At 34.6% G+C, this 17917-nt stretch overlaps 1 protein-coding gene across 1 annotated transcript in view; it reads left to right on the forward strand.

Moving 5' to 3' along the window:
- RBM27 (RNA binding motif protein 27) overlaps window positions 1-17917 on the forward strand; it is a 57857-nt gene that overhangs the window by 27539 nt on the left and 12401 nt on the right. Inside the window, exons 9-14 of the mRNA XM_068979771.1 lie at window positions 6649-6813; window positions 8696-8845; window positions 10872-11016; window positions 11444-11597; window positions 14036-14332; window positions 15636-15776. Of these exons, the coding sequence (XP_068835872.1) occupies window positions 6649-6813; window positions 8696-8845; window positions 10872-11016; window positions 11444-11597; window positions 14036-14332; window positions 15636-15776 (1052 nt within the window). The remainder of the gene's footprint in view (window positions 1-6648; window positions 6814-8695; window positions 8846-10871; window positions 11017-11443; window positions 11598-14035; window positions 14333-15635; window positions 15777-17917) is intronic.

Genomic DNA, 17917 nt, shown 5'->3' on the forward strand with positions numbered 1-17917 from the left:
ATGCTTAACTGTAATAATGTTTTTCTTGAATCCTATGTTTTATGTTTCATAGTTTTTGTTACTGTTGTTTTTAGTTTACAGAGGCTTGAAAGAAAAATTTCTTTCTTCAGAAACCTAAAAATAAAGTAGTTGGTTGTTAAAACTGTCAGACTGTGAGAATTTCTTTACAGAGCTAGGTAACTTTATAGATAAATTCACCTTTTTTGTAACTGTGTTTATCATAAACATTTCTTTATCTCTGTCATGACCTAGGGAGGCAACTCAGGAAAGTAATTAAGCTTAGGTTCAAATTCTGCTTCCATCATTTATATCACTGTGACCTTAGGCAAGTTGCTTAACCTCTTTGTACACTAATTTCCTCTTTTGTAAAACAGAAATAATAGTAACATTACTCACTTCATTAAGGTTATTTTGGAGAAACACGTTATATGTTAATACATATAAAGCATCTAGAATAGTATCTGGCACCTTAAGCTATACATAAGGAATAGTTGTTATAGTTTTGTAGTTATCATTGTCTCCATAAATTTCAGCCTCTCTGAAATCAAAACCTGTTATTTTCCCCTAAGTCTCTATTACCTCCGCAATCCCTGTCTTTCTTTGCTAATGTAAATAACACCCACCTAATCACCTAGAATTGAAAACCCTATCATGACTGACTCATTGCTTTGCTTTTTTATTTCTAGTTAATTGAAAAATTCTTCCTCCTTTTCTTTGATACATCCTTTTCTCTCTCCTCCTGCTATGGTTTCTGCCCTCATCCACACTTGAATCACTTCACATTTTCGATTATTGCTGCAATCTTTTTGACTCCAATATATTTTACCCCCACTTTCCCTCCACGTTACACCATATAATGCTGCTAAGCTAGTTTGCCTGAGAAAACCAACCATGACAGTTCATTATGAGAATTCTTCAGTGCTGCTGTTTCCTCCTATGTTCCGCTGTGCTTTCTCAAAACAGAAACCATATATGATAGTTAAATAATTAGCCATTTTGTTTTACTTTTAGTATCTCACAGTCTTTTAATTACTATAGTATCTTGTTACAATGCTTATTTTACTGCTCTCATTAATTATGGGCAATTTCAGACATATATAAAAATAAGGTAGTATAATAAACTCCCATGTTCCCATCACTCAGCTTCAACCGTTACCAATCTTGTTTGATCTTTCCCTCCCTAAATCAGCTTTTAGCATTAGTTCTTAGTGCTTTTAGACTTGTAAATATGAAAAATGGGTTATTTATCTGAAAGTCTTTTGCAGATGACACATTTTCATATTGTTAAATTTAGCATTTTGACTCATGATAAAAATTTCATTTTGTTTTTAATTTATTAAAAAATGTGGCAATTATGATTTATTTTAATATTGTTAAATTTAATATTGTGATTCCATTTGGATTTTTCCTTCAACATTAGATTTTATTTTCTACTTCAGATAATTATGGGCAAATGTATATCTAATTTTGTGGCACAAAATCCCGCTTTTTTTTTTTTCAGCTTTTTAAAAAAAGTTTCTGTTGGAGTATAGTTGATTAACAGTGTAGTGCTAGTTTCACATGCACAGCGAAGTAAATCAGTTACATTTATACATATATTCACTCTTTTTTTAGATCCTTTTCCTCTATAGGTCATTGCAGAGAATTGGTGAGAATTCCTTGTGCTATATACTAGTTCCTTACTCGCTACCTGTTTTATACATAGTAGTGTGTATATGGCAGTTCCAGCCTCCCAGTTTATCCTCCCTGTCCCACACTCTCTTTTTCCCCCAGATATTCATAGGTTTGTTTTCTATATCTGTATTTGTTTTGTAGATAAGTTCATTTGTACCATTGTTTTAGATTTCACATATAAGTGATAGATATGATATTTGTCTTTCTCCATCTCAGTTACTTGACTTAGTATGACAAAAGCTCCCTTTTGGTTTTAATGAAAAAATATTGTAAAAAAATTGTAGTTAAAAAAATCATCATTAATATTCACAGCATAGAAAATGTGTATAAGTGAAGAACAGCATATCATATGATAGTTGTGAAAATTTAATCAATAGGGACCCAGATAAACATAGAAAAATGAAGTCTGGTATTTTAGAGGTAGGAATAGGGTCTATTCAATGCTTGGTTACTGGGAATATGAGTGAGAGATGATTTTTCTCCTAAGAAGCTAAAAATCTAATAGTGGGAAAGAAATATGTCAAAAATTACAAACTCATAAAAAACCAATTACAATGTATTTTGCTGTTAAAAATAAAGCAACAGAGTGCCTCAGAAATACATGTAACAAAGGAACTAATTCTGCCCGAAATAAAACCTTCATCTAGTCTAATTATCACTCAGTTTTGAAGAGGACAATTGAATGTTAAAAGGAGAAAAGTAATTTCCCCACTGTAAAACTGTGTAGGGTATATGGGGCTCCTGGCAATGCTATTTAAAACTGAATGGCAAGTATGGTTATAATTTAGGAAAACTATGAAATTTGTTTTTTGTTGAATGAAAATGTCACAGATACTCTGAAAAGTGTTTAAATAATGAAATGTAGTTGGAAGTCTATGGAAAAACACCTATTAAAAACAACTATTTCCTTTGACATACTTAAGCATTTTTACCCAAATTCAGTCTCACCAGTTCAGTGTATGGTTTTGGGGTCTGAGGTTTTGTTTTGCTTTGTTTTCACAGGACAGAACCATTTTAAAGTATATTCCTTTAAATTTGACTTGTTTCTTTTGCTTCTTTGAAGACGATGTAATAGAAATATTTTGTACCTGCTAAGCTCCTTGTATTGAGTGTGTGAAAGATTAGTAGTAAAATATAACAGCCTAAAGATTGATTCTTAGGTTGAAGGCAGTTGTCAGTCTTCAGGTGAATTTACATAAAGTACTTTTATCATTCAGAGAATATATTTCCTATTAGCTGTGTAAGATTATTAAAGCATATTCTTAAACTTGAGATGCCTCATTTGATTCTGTGAAGTATATAACATTTTTCTGTGCACAGTCACAGATTTTGATGTCTAGAAAAGTCAGTCTCCGATAGAGTGGTATATTGTCTAGAATTTCTCTCCCCTCGTGTGTTACTTGGATTTGTTTTGCATTAGTTGTCATATTGCCCATTTCAAATAATGTCTGATAAATATCAAATAAAGGTATTCATCCTAAGAAATACTTAAATGTCATTGGGATGCAGTTAGTAAATAAACTTTCATCCATTCTGTTAAGTATTGAGTTCCTACTATGTGCTAGCCACCATTTAGGCCCTAGAACTTTAAAACGTATGCCAGGGACCTTGGATTCTAATAGAGAAGACACATAATAAATATGGTCAATAATTGGAAGATATAGCTTTCTATTTTCTTCTGATTGAGCTTTCAGTTTAAAACTCATCTTAAGACTTTTTTTTTTCCCTTATGAATACTCTTAAAGACAAAGTCAGGAGAATTACAAAGAGTAGCTAAAATTTTAGTTTGAATAAAGACTGTCTTCAAAAGACTAGAGTTAACATTGTGTGTGTGTGTTAGTTGCTCAGTCATATCTGACTCTAAAGAATGAAAATATTGCTATCAATCAGACATGTAAGATATATGAATGACTTACAATAGGAGCATGAACTTAGGAGACTTGCATTTTTAAATTATTCAGTCACTCTATACTGATAAAAACTAAATTGAATCAGAATCTGAACAAGAATATATGCACACACCTATATTTATGTTTAACTGACTCACATTGCTGTACATCTGAAATTGGCACAGCAGTGTGAATCAAATATATTCCAATAAAAGTTTGAGAAAAAACTAAAGTGAATGAATCTAAATTGTGGCTGGCTTATCTTCACCATTATTATAACCAACTTGATTTTTAAAAACTTTTTATTATGGAAAATTTCAAATATACCTAAGAGAGTAAACACTATAGTAATCTTCATTACTCAGTTGCTGGTTTCAACATTTATCAATATATTGATTAACCTTGCTTTATCTGTAACTCACTCCTGACTTGATTATTTAAAAACAAGTTCTAAACATACCATTTAATCTATAAATCTCTGAAAGATAAGGGATAAATACACACACAATTACTATACTTTATCATAGTCCCAAAATATAACAGGTATTATTGTCAAGTATCTAATCAGTGCTTGTATTTCCCAGTTGTATCATAGACATTCCTTTATATCTAGTTCATTTGAAGCTGAATCCAAGCAAAGTTACGCATTGCATTTAGTTGAGAAGTTTCTTAAGCCTTTGAATCTGTAACAATTTCTCCTACCTCTTTTTTTCCCCCTTGACACTTACTTGTTGAAGGAGCAGATAATTTGTCCTAAAGAATTTTTCCATAATCTAGACTTGGCATATCTTGCATCTGCTGGTGTCATTTAATGCATTCCTCTATCCCCTGTCTTTTCTGGAAATTGGAGATTTATCTAGATCTAGATTAATAGGGTCACATTTGGGGTTTTTTTCCTCCTTATTTTGCATGGATGTTTTACTGATGGGGTTTTATACTTCCTACTGCAGTATATACCTGGTGTACAATATCAAGTTGTCTCCTTTCTGTGTTACAAATATTGATCACTGTGTACAGGGGTTTTCATCCTGATCCATCCTTTCAAAAAATTGCTCCTGGTTGTTTGTGATCCCTGCCCAGTTCTCTTTGCTTCATTTGGGGCTATAAAAGTGTGATACTCTAATTCTATGATTTCTTCTCCATTTATTGGCTGACAGTCTACAAAGTAGAACTTGGCAGTGTTCACCATTTGGTTAACCTGAAATGCACTTTTTACAGGAAAGACAGGATAAATGCTTCTGTCCTTTAATTTATCGGTTTTCAGAAAATGAGTTTGTTTCCAAGTATCTTCCAGAGGGACCACTGTACTTTTTCTAAGTATCATTATGAACTCATGGATTTCTAATGTTTGGTATGTTTCACCCCATTGTGGCCTTTTTTGGTGTTCAGATTGGCTCTTATTTGACCATGGGAAGCCTCTTCATGTTGGCTTCTGTGGGTTGCTTTGTTGTATTTTTTACATGCTGTTGTTTGGTAGCCATCTTGCTTCTGGAGCATTATACAAAGGTATACCAGACTCATCATACAAATTTTCTATCCAGACCTAGAATCAACCTTTTATCTAAGGAACTCTTTCTTTTTCACATAGTATTTAGAGACCTGAATAGATGTTAAAGAAAATCAGGCCTCATTTGAATAAACAGCCATCTTTCTGAAGTGTAGGAATGCATATTCTTTGTCATTCATTTTAGAAAGGCATTGTACAAACTAGCCTTTTAGTTTCTCATTTACTTTGAGATAGTTATTAATTAAATATACATGCTATATGAAATGCTTTATCATAAATTTAACCTAGTCATGTAAACTGAGATTGTACTTCCCATTTTTCTCTTTAGCACATGACTTCATTCTGCAAGGAATTCTCTGCAGTATATCATGCTTCAGCTATTTTCAGATCATTGAGGATATGTTAGATTGCTTTTGCAATGTAATGATTGATCTTTTTTTCATGTAAATTTTGAAAAGATTGGTGCTAAGCACACAATTATGTGGTCTGCTTATACAGTATGATTTGCCACCTTTTCTCCATGTATTGGAAAGTATAGCATATCCATTTTCTTCTTTACATTTACTGTGAAATCAAGTGGTTGATTTTGATTTGTCTTATTAAAATGTATTAAAAGTCTTCTGGAATTTTTACAACTTCATAAGGATATTTCATCATATTAAAAAAATCTAAATTCACTTTGTCTTGTGTCACATAGTGAATGTCTGACTTCAGATACAAAATATTGAGTAAATCTTAAAAATAGGTCCCATATGGAGTAGTAAATGAAAAAGATACTATTAAATAACCAACCAAAGAGAGGTTTTGCTCCTTGATACCTTGTCTTTTTTAATCTTATTCTACAAAATTTGGCTTCATTGTTTCTGGCATTTTTGCATCTATAAATTCTAAATGTGCTTTCTTTCCAAAAGTGGTCCGTAATATCTGAGATACTTTCATGTGTACAGTGGCTAGTCTGTTCATGTGGGATTTTTGTCCTCTTGTCTGTTTGTTGTCCACTTACTTACAGGATAGCAGATTTTCGCTGTCTTTATGTTTTTCTTTTGAACATTTCTTATTCTCCGTGAGAGTATGCTTGTGGTGGTTTTTTTTTTTTAATTCCTTTATTACATTTGTTTTTTCTGCTCCCAGATAGGGGAATAGTTTGTGCATACCTGAAATTATATGAATTTGGGAGGAGTGTTTTTATTTTTTTTTAATGGGTATGACAGCTTTCATAACCACGTCTTCCTGGATATTAAACTACATGAATAATAGCCCAGGACACCTTTGTCAATAACTTGATATGGTTGATCAGTTTCTGGTAAGATCAGCGTGTAGTTATTCCATTTAAGATGATAAAAAACAGACATTGTGCAGTCACACTACCTAATTCTTATCTTTCTTTATACCTCAATGCATCTACCCAGTTGCATGTCTGTTTCTTGAGTTAGAAGGAATCTTAATAGCATCTTTCTCAAGTACTGTTCCCATTGGTGTACTTCCTCTGTTCTTGGCTCAAGTCTCAGGAAGTAGATCACGACTTAAGAGAAGCTTGTGACTCCAACCCCAGCTGCCCTCCTGTTCTTTCCTCTGTAGGACAGCCCATGTACTCTCGTGAACATGGTGCTGCTGCATCTGAGCGACTTCAGCTGGGGACACCGCCTCCTCTGTTGGCAGCTCGTTTGGTGCCACCTCGAAACCTCATGGGATCCTCCATTGGGTACCATACCTCAGTCTCCAGCCCCACCCCTCTGGTCCCAGGTAAGCTTTGCTACAAATGGCCATCCACCTCTGATCTTTTGTACCATAAATTGGCCAGCCTAAGAGGTGACCTGGTATCCTGATCTGCTATCACAGATTCCCATTAAAGCTCCAAGGTGGTTTTGTTTTCTGTTTCTCTGCTCCTTCGGTTTGTCCCTAGTGCCCCTAGATGATTAGGCCTCCTGTGTGTCTGTCATCTCCGGTGTCCTTTGTATTTACTTTCTGTGCCTCGGTAACTAAGGTCATGCGAGTTCCTTGAACTAGTTTTTAATCCAGCAGATAGGAAGAGTATCTACTTGAATGTTTTCTAATCAGTTATATGTTACAAGAAAAGCTAGGTTAATTTTTCTCTAAAACAAAACAAAAACATGTGGTTTCTTGCTGATCATGGATAAACATGTGTTTTTTTCCCCTCTGCCCCTGTTGTATGGAATGACAGTGTGTAATGATTTCTTGAAAACTCTTCCCTCCTATTGACATTTTTGAAGATATGTGGAGTGCTTTGAGGGTGTCTCATGAGGTTTTTAACATTTTTCACTTTGCCTTTAGATCTCAGTTCATCATAATTAACTAAAGAACCTTCAATTTTCTTGGGGTTCTGTGTGATCCCAGGAATTATTAGAACAAGGCTATTTGATTATGTAGCTTCTTTAAAACTTTTTGCAGCCTTAATGTAGGAGATTTTTCTGTCAGGAGTACCAAATTGTATTAATCACTGGAAACTTTTAAATCATAATTTGCTGATCTTATACTCTGAATTACAGAACTGATGGGCTAGTAATGTGAAAGGAACCTTATCTTGTAGCTAAAACCTAATATGAGCCACAAAGGAATTTTTCCATTAAGAAAAAAAAAGAGATGCAAGGATTTATAAATGCATTTAAGAATCATTGTCTTCACTTCATCTTTGATTCTGTGTAGGATGCAGAGGATGTTTTGGAGATCAACACTTTCAGAATGTTTTTTCAATGCTTATAAAATATTTATTTAGCATTAGAATTTTAAAAATTAAATTTTTAGTAATTTCTCTGGTGGTCCATTGGTTCAGACTACATGCTTCCACTGCAGGAGCTTGGGGTCCATCCCTGGTTAGGAAATTAGGATCCCACATGCTGTGCAGAGAGTGGCCAAAAAAAAAACCCAAATATTTGGTTGTAGAGAAAATATAGAGAAGATGATAATAATGTGCTGATGAGGCAGGTGGTAGTAAGATAATGATTACATTTGTAAATATAAAATTTAGCTTATTTAGCTGTTTGAAATACAACATTTAAAATATATTTTACATGTGAAATTGACTCTTTTCTCTAGTTTAAAGTGCAAATAGCCAGGGACTTCCCCGGCCATCCACTGCTTAAGATTTCTGCACTTCTTATGCTATGGGTGTGGGTTTGATCCCAGTTGGGGAACTAAGAGTCCACATGCTGTGTAGTGTGGCCAAAAAAAAAAATGCAGATAACCAAGTTAATAGATTTATTGTTTCTCTTCTAATTAAAAGAATACCTAGAAAGTGGTGAGACATGATTACAAAGGAAACTCAGTCATTTGTATATGGTGTTTGTATATGTGAACATTTCTGTTAAAAATGCGCAGTGAAGTTTTAATTATGTGATTATTATAGAGGACAAAAATGACATTAGGTAAATGAATCCAGAAACATCCATAATTCAGAATGGATTTGCATGTCTGTATTTTGTGACTGGAGCATTTTTGTTTCTTTGATGCTCAGTAGGTTTTATCTATATACTCTTAATTCAAAGAGAAATATATGTGGGTTGATATAATTTTATTTGTTGAAGAAAATTCATTTTTGTGGTTATTTTATAATAAGAAATTGTTTACTCTTGATTGTTACATGTTCTGTTGTTTTGTTTTCCCTCAGATACCTATGAACCTGATGGTTATAATCCAGAAGCTCCTAGCATTACCAGTTCTGGTAGATCTCAATATAGACAGTTTTTTTCAAGAACTCAGACACAGCGCCCAAACCTGATTGGCCTAACATCTGGAGATATGGATGCAAATCCAAGAGGTGATACTGCCTTTAACTTTTTGTCATACTAAATGTCATTTGGGCATGGCATTTCTGACCTCACTAAGGTCTAAAAATTCTTTATCTCTGAAGGGTGTTATGTAATGATCACCCATAAATGTTTTTGAATATCTTTGTCCAAATGTTACTTTAAAGCTTTAAGCAGAATATATTTATTTTTAAGTAAAAATAATACTAATGTTGACTAATTGCTCTTTTTGTAGGACTTTAGGCTATTCTAGGCACTGTGCTGGATGTTAGATATAGAAAGAGGACATGATCCCTCTTCCTCCAGGAATAAAATCATTTAATGGCCTATTTTGTATTTTAAGAGCTATGCTTCATACTAATAACACAGAACTTAAAACACTGTCATAAAATTATTCTTTGACTCTTGTTAGTATTCATGATTATAACCGTATGTTAGGACTTTTATAAAGTATAACCACAAATCTTAAAAGATTAAATGTAAGTATTGCTTTTAACATGGGTTAATATCTCCACTCAAAACAAATTTGTTTAAAGAATTTGATGAGATTCCAGTTTCTTGCTTATTATAGTCAGATTTCTGGTATTTAATTTCAATTTGAATGATTGCCCATGGGCCATCGTGATATTTTCCTTATTTAATTATATGGTAGACATTTTTCTATTCTTACCTTCTTATCCTGATTCTGTTTACTGTTCTTTACTTCCATTAATAATATTATTGCCACTACAGGTTAACTCTACAAGACTAAACCAAATGCTTTTTAATACATTATTATCTCGCATGTATCTTACCACCAACTCCTTAAATGAGGTACTATTAATATTTTTACTCTCTTTTTACAGTTAAAGACACTCAGGCCAACTAAGAGAGGCTAGATTAATTAGCTCATTAATCTAATTCCAAAGAATAGGCTCTTTCTTTCTGTGCTATAATGCATATATCGTTACCAAATTAGTGGGAAGAAATGGTTTCAGCCCCACAGTTGTTACTCTTTGCTATTAATTTTACTTTTGGTGGAGTTGCTAAAAGTCATGAAGAATACTCAGAATGTAACGTGTAGTTTTGTGTTGGTATTTGCTTTTTTTGTTCAGCACACCTCTTTCTACTGACCTGTTGTAAGGTCAGTGTGTTAATACAGTGTTGGGTTGGCGAAAGTTTGTTTGGGATTTTCCATAATATCTTATGGAAAAACCCAAACGAACTTTATGACCAACCCAGTATTTTATTAGTCCTAACTACTGTGAATGAAATGTGTTAATTTATAATATTAGCTTTGAATTTTCCTTTCAGCTTTTAAGTTTGAATAATTTTGAAGCTACAAATGAGAAGTGCGATAAGCACCTAGATACTTTGACTTAGATTAACCAGTTGTTCACGTTTTGTCAGCTTTGGGCATGAATGCTCACTTGTGTGCACTCCTCTCTCCCTTCCTCGCCTCTCCCTTTACATTTCTTTTCTTGAATCTCTTTAAATTTTGGAGATTAGTCTACATCTGAGAAAAAGACACAGTACACTATATAAGCACAATATTGGCACACATAAGAAAATCGTAATTTCATAGTAGTATCCTATCCATGTGAACCTCTTGTTGAATCATGTAAGGAGATAAATATTCTACTTTGTTTATGGTCTAATAAATTTGATCACTTACCTAAAGCAGTAATTGTTTAGCTCTCTGTTGTAAAGTAAATAATTTGTAGAGTGGTACTTTGGCATCAGGTTAAGTATCTCATTCTCCACTCATTCTCCAGCACTGTTACACTGATTTTTTTTTCCCTTTCCATTCATGATCCTAGCTTGACCCTAGTCATTAAAGTTGGCTAGGAATTTTTAAACATGCATATTGTATCTTTAAAAAAGGAGGAAAGGGAGGCAATTGATAATTTATTCTTACTGTTAAACATTTCTGAAAAGGAAGTGGTAGTATTAGGTACTATTCACAGTGATTTTTAACTTTTGGACTAAATATTTTAATCATTTGAAATTCCCCAAATATAATGCATTGCCAGTAATGTTAATTTTTGTTTTCAACAGCTGCTAACATAGTCATCCAGACTGAACCACCGGTTCCTGTTTCAATTAATAGTAATATAACCCGAGTAGTTCTTGAACCTGATAGCCGGAAAAGAGCTATGAGTGGTTTGGAAGGGCCACTCACAAAGAAACCTTGGTTGGGAAAGTAAGAGAATTTGCTTATTAGTAACATCTAATTGATGTTTTTGGCTTTTTGCTTGCATGAGTAAATTTGTAGAATTAAGAGTTGTCATTAATTATTAATTTTCATTCTATGTGTATCAAAGCTAAGGTTCCCAGAGGCATCATTAGTATGTCTTATATGTTAAAAAATCAACAGAATATTGAAAACAGATGTTAATAATTTCTAGGCCTAGCCCAGTTTTATAATTATTGAGACATCAGTCTTTCTTTGTACCTGTTTTCTTCTTATGTAATAACGATAATGTGAAAGTTACCTACTAATATCTGAAGGATGTTAAGTGCTTATAGAGGACACTTGAATAAATGTAAACTTACGTTCTTTGCTGATTATCTCTTGCCTAGGGCATAATGTAGGAGAATTAACTAAGATCTGTTAATATTCCTTTCAGACAAGGGAATAACAATCAGAATAAACCAGGATTCTTAAGAAAGAATCAGTATACAAACACCAAATTAGAAGTCAAGAAAATCCCTCAGGAATTAAACAACATTACCAAGCTCAATGAACACTTCAGCAAATTTGGAACTATTGTTAATATCCAGGTGGGTGTGGCTATGTTGGTGAGAATCCATATATATAATGTATTTTCTTAGAGATTTCTTTCTTTTTGGCTGCACTGGGTCTTCATTGCTGTGTGGGGGCTTTCTCTTGTTGCTGCAGGTCTCTTTGTTGTGGTGTGCAGGCTTCTCATTGTGGTGGCTTCTCTTGTTGTGAAGCACAGGCTCTAGGTACATGGGCTTCAATAGTTGTGGCACCTGGGCATAATAGTTATGGTACATGGGGTTAGTTGCTCTGTGGCATATGGGTCTTACTGGACCAGGAATCGAACTCGTGTTCCCTGCATTGGCAGGCAGATTCTTAACCACTAGACCATAGTGTATCTTTGGAAACAGCTCACTTTTGCTTAAACAAATCAGTGATTAGTTTGATCATCTCTGCTATGTGTTTTAAATCCCACCATGTATTTGTATGCTCAACTTTACGTTGAAATTGTGCTGAATTTGTCTCCTGAATTCATTTGGTTTCTTTCTGAACCTCTTCCTGAAAGACATTGGGCTGGTTATTGTATCTTTGTTCGTAGTTTTATGTCTGGACAAATGACTTTTTTAACCTGCTTTAGGTAATCCCATGGATGGAGGAGCCTGGTAGGCTGCAGTCCATGGGGTCGCTAAGAGCTAAGTCGGATACGACTGAGCGACTTCACTTTCACTTTTCACTTTCATGCATTGGAGAAGGAAATGGCAACCCACTCCAGTGTTCTTGCCTGGAGAATCCCAGGGCCGGGGGAGCCTGGTGGGCTGCCATCTGTGGGGTCGCACAGAGTCGGGCACGACTGAAGTGACTTAGCAGCAGTATTCTCACTAGGTAGTGAGCTTTTGGTAGTCTCTAAGATTGTATTTTTGTCTACTGAACTGGCTTTTGTGAAATATTAATTGATTAAGTATGGTTCTAATTGTGAGAATTTTAGATACTAAAATTTAACATCAGGTAAATCATAGCTTTTATATTTTGCTATGTGCTTGCTAATTTTTTGAATTTACCAATTTGATGGTTGAGTGTTATCCTGTAATTGAGGGTAATATAATAGAAGATATGTTTAAATTGATATTTCAGCCAGTTTACTTAGTGTTGCCATCAAATCAAAATATAATTTACCTGTTTCTAACTACCTTTTTCTCTTAAATTGTTCCTAGGTCATTATTCTTTATGGCATTTAGAAAAAGTAGGTAGCTTAATGTAGATGAGTATATTAGTCTGCTTGGGTTGCTATAACAAATACCATAGCCTGGAACCCAAGATACTAGCCTATATGGATCCTGGCTGGCAGATGGCACCTTCTTGCTATGTGCTTACATGTTGGAAAGAGAGGGAGGGTAAGAGACAGAGAGATCTTTTCCTGTAAGTTCACCCGTCCTGTCTGATTAGGGTCCTATCCTTTGATATCATTTAACCTTGTTTACCTCCTAAAAGCCCTGTGTCCAGATGCAGTCACATTGCGGGGTTAGGGCTTCAATGTATGAATTTAGTAAGGACATAATTCAGTCCATAGCAGTAGGCCATAATTTATATAAATTTCCCCTATTCTCTGGGGAAATTTACGTGTTTTTTTTTTAAACAGAAACAATTCTATGGTAAGGCTCCTTTTGGATAAGCGTTTTTATTTTTAAAACGTTGCTGAAATTAAGGAAATTTTAAAACTTTTTATTTGAACAGCCAAATTGATACTCCCAAATGCAATTTATGAGGCCTCATCAAAACTATAATACATATCCATTAAAAATTTTTAGACCAGTTTCATAAGTGAATAATCGTACTTACTTGAATTTGCTTTGTTTTTATTCCTAGGTAGACTCTAATTTATATACACCATTTGCAATACTTTTGCATTTACCTATCCACTATCTTTACTCATTTTTTTAAGTGAAGGCAGTATAATAATGCTTTTCCAAACCTTTGCTTGTCATATTATATTAAAATTACTTTCTCATTTTGTCATTTGTTTTGTTTTTAGCTTGTTTGGACTGACAGTGGTTTAAGATTTTATTTGGTCAAATCTGCTGTTTGTCTTTATGGTCCTGCATTTATAGATGTGTTGTAAAAAGGCTTTCCAGACCTTCAGAGTATACAGATGTTTACTTCTTCTCCCTGGGTTTTTGTGGGTTGTTTTGTTTGTTTATTGTAAAACATTTTCTGTCTCTGGAGTTTATTTGGATGTAAGATACCAGGAAGGAATTCTTATATCTTTTCCCAAGTGGTATGTAACATCACTGGATTATTAAATAATCTAGTATTCCTTTTATATAATATTGAAATACATATGTTACCTTATAAGAGATGACTATTTTTATTTACATATACTTCACAATGGATTTCAGCAGGCTGTTTTCTGCTTTTTAATTCTTTATCAGTAATTTATTTATTTACTTGCCTATAATCATTCATTTCTGTGTTTTGTTGTTGCTGTTGTTTTTTCTAATAGGTTGCTTTTAAGGGAGATCCAGAAGCAGCCCTCATCCAATATCTTACTAATGAAGAGGCCAGAAAAGCCATTTCTAGTACGGAAGCAGTTCTAAACAACCGGTTCATTCGAGTCCTGTGGCACAGGGAAAATAATGAGCAACCAGCACTACAGTCTCCAACACAGCTACTCCTGCAACAACAACAAACGCTTAGTCATCTGTCACAGCAGCACCATCACCTGCCACAGCACCTTCATCAGCAGCAGGTGCTGGTGGCCCAGTCTCCTCCCTCATCAGTACATGGAGGGATTCAGAAGGTAATTGGGGGTTCACAGCGAATTAAAGGTCCTTTAGGTCGTCTTCTAGATCATTGTTTCTCGATTTGTTGTCTTTGGTCTTCTACATCAGAGCCAGTCAGTTTGGTTTGTAGGCCAGCAGCATCGATCTCCTAGGAGCTCATTAGACATGTAATTTTGGGCTTCACCTCAACTTACTGAATGGGTAGGGCTCAGTAATCTGTTTTAATAGGCTGTCCATATGATTTTTAGGTATCTTGAAGTTTGAGAAGCACTGTGCTAGAATCACTTACCTGGGTGCACATTTTTGGGTCTTACCTTCTCAGATCTACAGGGTCAGTCTCCAGATACAAGGCCCATAAATCTTCATGTTTAAGAAATACCTTCTTCTCAGCACTCAGTTACGATAACCATCCACCACTGAACAACTCTGAATCTAGAACAACTTCTTTGTTTTGTGTTAGAATCAATCACTCTTATATCCACCCTCTTGTCCTATTTTTTCTCATATAGAAATATTCTGTTTCTTTTAAAACTGAAATGGGAGCCCAGGAGACTGGGATTTTGTCTGTTTTATTTGTTCTATCCCTGGTGCCTAAAACAAGGCCTGGCACATAGTGCTCTAAACATATTTGAATGAATAGATGAACGAAGGAAAGAGCAAATCACCCTGCAGTAGAACTATTCAGATATTGATGATATTGGCAATCTCCTAGGCATTCTTTTGTTTGAATTAAATATACTCAGAATAAGAAGCGTGTTCCTTAACAGGACCTAGTATTAACTCCATTCACCATCCTGTTTATTTGCAGTTAAGTTTGCATTTCTTTTGTCTCTATCCCATTTCCTGTTAGGTCCTGAAGGTAAAGGCTTTTCCTAGGTGTTGGCTAAATGGTGTATAAAAGTAATACAGTCACCTCTGTGATCCATTAGACCCCATGCTGTTAATGCAGCCTGAGATTGTGTTATGTTTTTAGGGTGGTCCTATCACAGTTACTCCTATTAAACTGTCAAAACCCGTAAGTCTTTCAGCATTACATAATTGAAGGGAACATTGAAAAATTACTAATTTTATTTGTAAGTGTACATACACATATATTTGAATTATGGTGTGATATATTTCAGACATCCAAAAGAGTATGGATAATAACAGTCATTTGTATGTCTACCTCTTCACTTAAAAAAAAAACCTTATAAATAATAGAAGCACTCTACCTTCACATTCCTGTGTCTTCCTCCCCGGGGTAATCACTGTCCTAAATTTGTATCATTCCTAGACATTTAAAAAACTTCTGCCACAAATGTATTTATTTTGTATATGCAGATGATGAGCAAACCGCAGACATCAGGGGCATATGTTCTTAATAAAGTTCCTGTGAAGCATCGTCTTGGACATGCCAGTGGTAACCAGAGTGATGCAGCACACTTGTTGAATCAGTCAGGTGCTGCTGGAGATGATTGCCAGGTATACATTTCTGTGAACCTTTCAATATATTTAGAACTGGAGTTGTTCAGTGGCACAAAGAAATTAACAAATTGATTATCACCCAGATTTGTAATGTTTTAGTTCCTCAATCAAGATAGTGGTGACAGCTAATCTTAAATTTGGCTGGTCAACTTCCCGTAAATTTCAATGATTCAGCCAGAAATTTGCTAGTTAAATTTTCTTTTTCTATTCAAAGCTAAGTGGGAATTTGAGAATTTTAGCCATTTATTAATAGATCTCTTTATTAATCCATTTCTTTAATCATTTGTCATGTTTAATTAACATGAAGGGGATTCAGTCATAATCAATTGAAAAATCAAATTTTGAAATATGTTTTTAACTAGTTTCCTTTGCTTTTGAAAATATATCTGTATGACTACTCTCTAGAATGGTGATTGTTTTTTTCCCAAGAGAGCTAGGAAAACTAAAAAAGAACAAGTGGGGATAGCTCTCCTTGATATTAAAAACACTGTGAAGTCTGTACAATTCAACCAATTTGATACTGGCACATGAGAGAGCACTAAAACAAAATCTGAGACTGAGATTTATAGACTTAAGAATAGGGATATATTATATGCTAACACATTATCTGAGATCAGCGAGGAATGTATGGGCTTTTGGTAAATGGTATTAGCATGACTGGATAGCCTGATGGAAAAAAAAAAATTAGATCCATTTTTAAAATTACCTAATAAACCAGGGTAATTTCTACCAGGATCTGAAATTTATATGCTGACAGAGATGCTAAATGGTACAACCCCCTTGAAATTTGGCATTGTCTATGTATTATGCTGTAAAATTATGTATGCATTTACTCTAAACCAATAATCCTCCTCTAAGAATCTATGCCAAAGAGGTACTTGTCAAACTATGAAAAGACGTATGAGCAAGACTAGGAAACATAGACTGTTCAATAGTGAAAGACTGGAAACAGTCCAAATATCAATCAGTAGGCAGTAGGTTACTAAAAATGTAGTACATCCACCCAAAAGCATATGTGTAACTTTGCAGAGAAATGAGGAGTATCTTTATATATACCATGAGTTGATTATCAGAATACATTAAATAAAGGAAATAAAATGGAACAAAAATGTAGTCAGCCATTGTTAGACAGTAGGGGCAGTGAACACATGTAAGTATTTGTTTATAATAGAAAAAAGAACAAAAAGTAATCCATGTAATTTAAATCTTGGTGGTTACGGCAAGGATAGAGGAAACTAGACAACTTTAAAAACCTCCAGAACATCTCAATTCTGTCCACTAAAAAGATCTAGAAACAATAACCCAGCCTGATGGTAATGACCCTTACACTCCTGTCCCAAGCATTGAAAGGAACCAGAGATCCTTGAAGAAATATCTGTTCCCAAATATGGGGCTGACGGTGTTCCAGATGAGCCCTAGAATATTTTGTCAAACCAGAAAGCAAAGAATTTGTCAAAGATTACTAGCATCCTTTCAAAAAGTGAAAAAGTGTCATTAAGACTCTAGAACTCTTCACCAATTTAAAGGAAATTCAGAGGTCAGAGAAACATGTTAAAGGATACCACAGAATCCCTTGGTGAATACAACAGGATGAGTGACCTGGTCTCTTCAGCAAGTGATTTACAATGATATGGAGCGACTTCCCTGGTGGTCCAATGGCTAAGACGTCACACTTCCAGGGCAGGGGGCCCAGGTTTGATCCAAGGTCAAGGAACTCGATTCCACGTGCTGCAACTAAGACCCAGCGGAGCCAAATAAATGTTTTTCTTTATTAAAGGAAAAATATGGAGAGGGAAACAGAATTAGAGGAGGCTTTAAAGAAATATAACCAATTATACTATATGGACTTTGAGTTCAGTTCAGTTCAGTTGCTCAGTCGTGTCTGACTCTTTGCAACCCCATGAACCATAGCACGCCAGGCCTCCCTGTCCATCACCAACTCCCAGAGTTCACTCAAACTCATGTCCATCAAGTCGGTGATGCCATCCAGTCATCTCATCCTCTGTCGTCCCCTTCTCCTCCTGGACTTTAGTAGATCTTAATTCAAATATGGGAAAATGTTTTGAAAATTATAATGTAATCTGGAGTTGTAAATATTTAATGATTTTAAAGAATTGTTACCATTTAAGTGTGATGAT

This window comes from Capricornis sumatraensis, chromosome 9 (assembly GCF_032405125.1).
Source record: "Capricornis sumatraensis isolate serow.1 chromosome 9, serow.2, whole genome shotgun sequence".
Taxonomy (NCBI): Eukaryota; Metazoa; Chordata; class Mammalia; order Artiodactyla; family Bovidae; genus Capricornis; species Capricornis sumatraensis.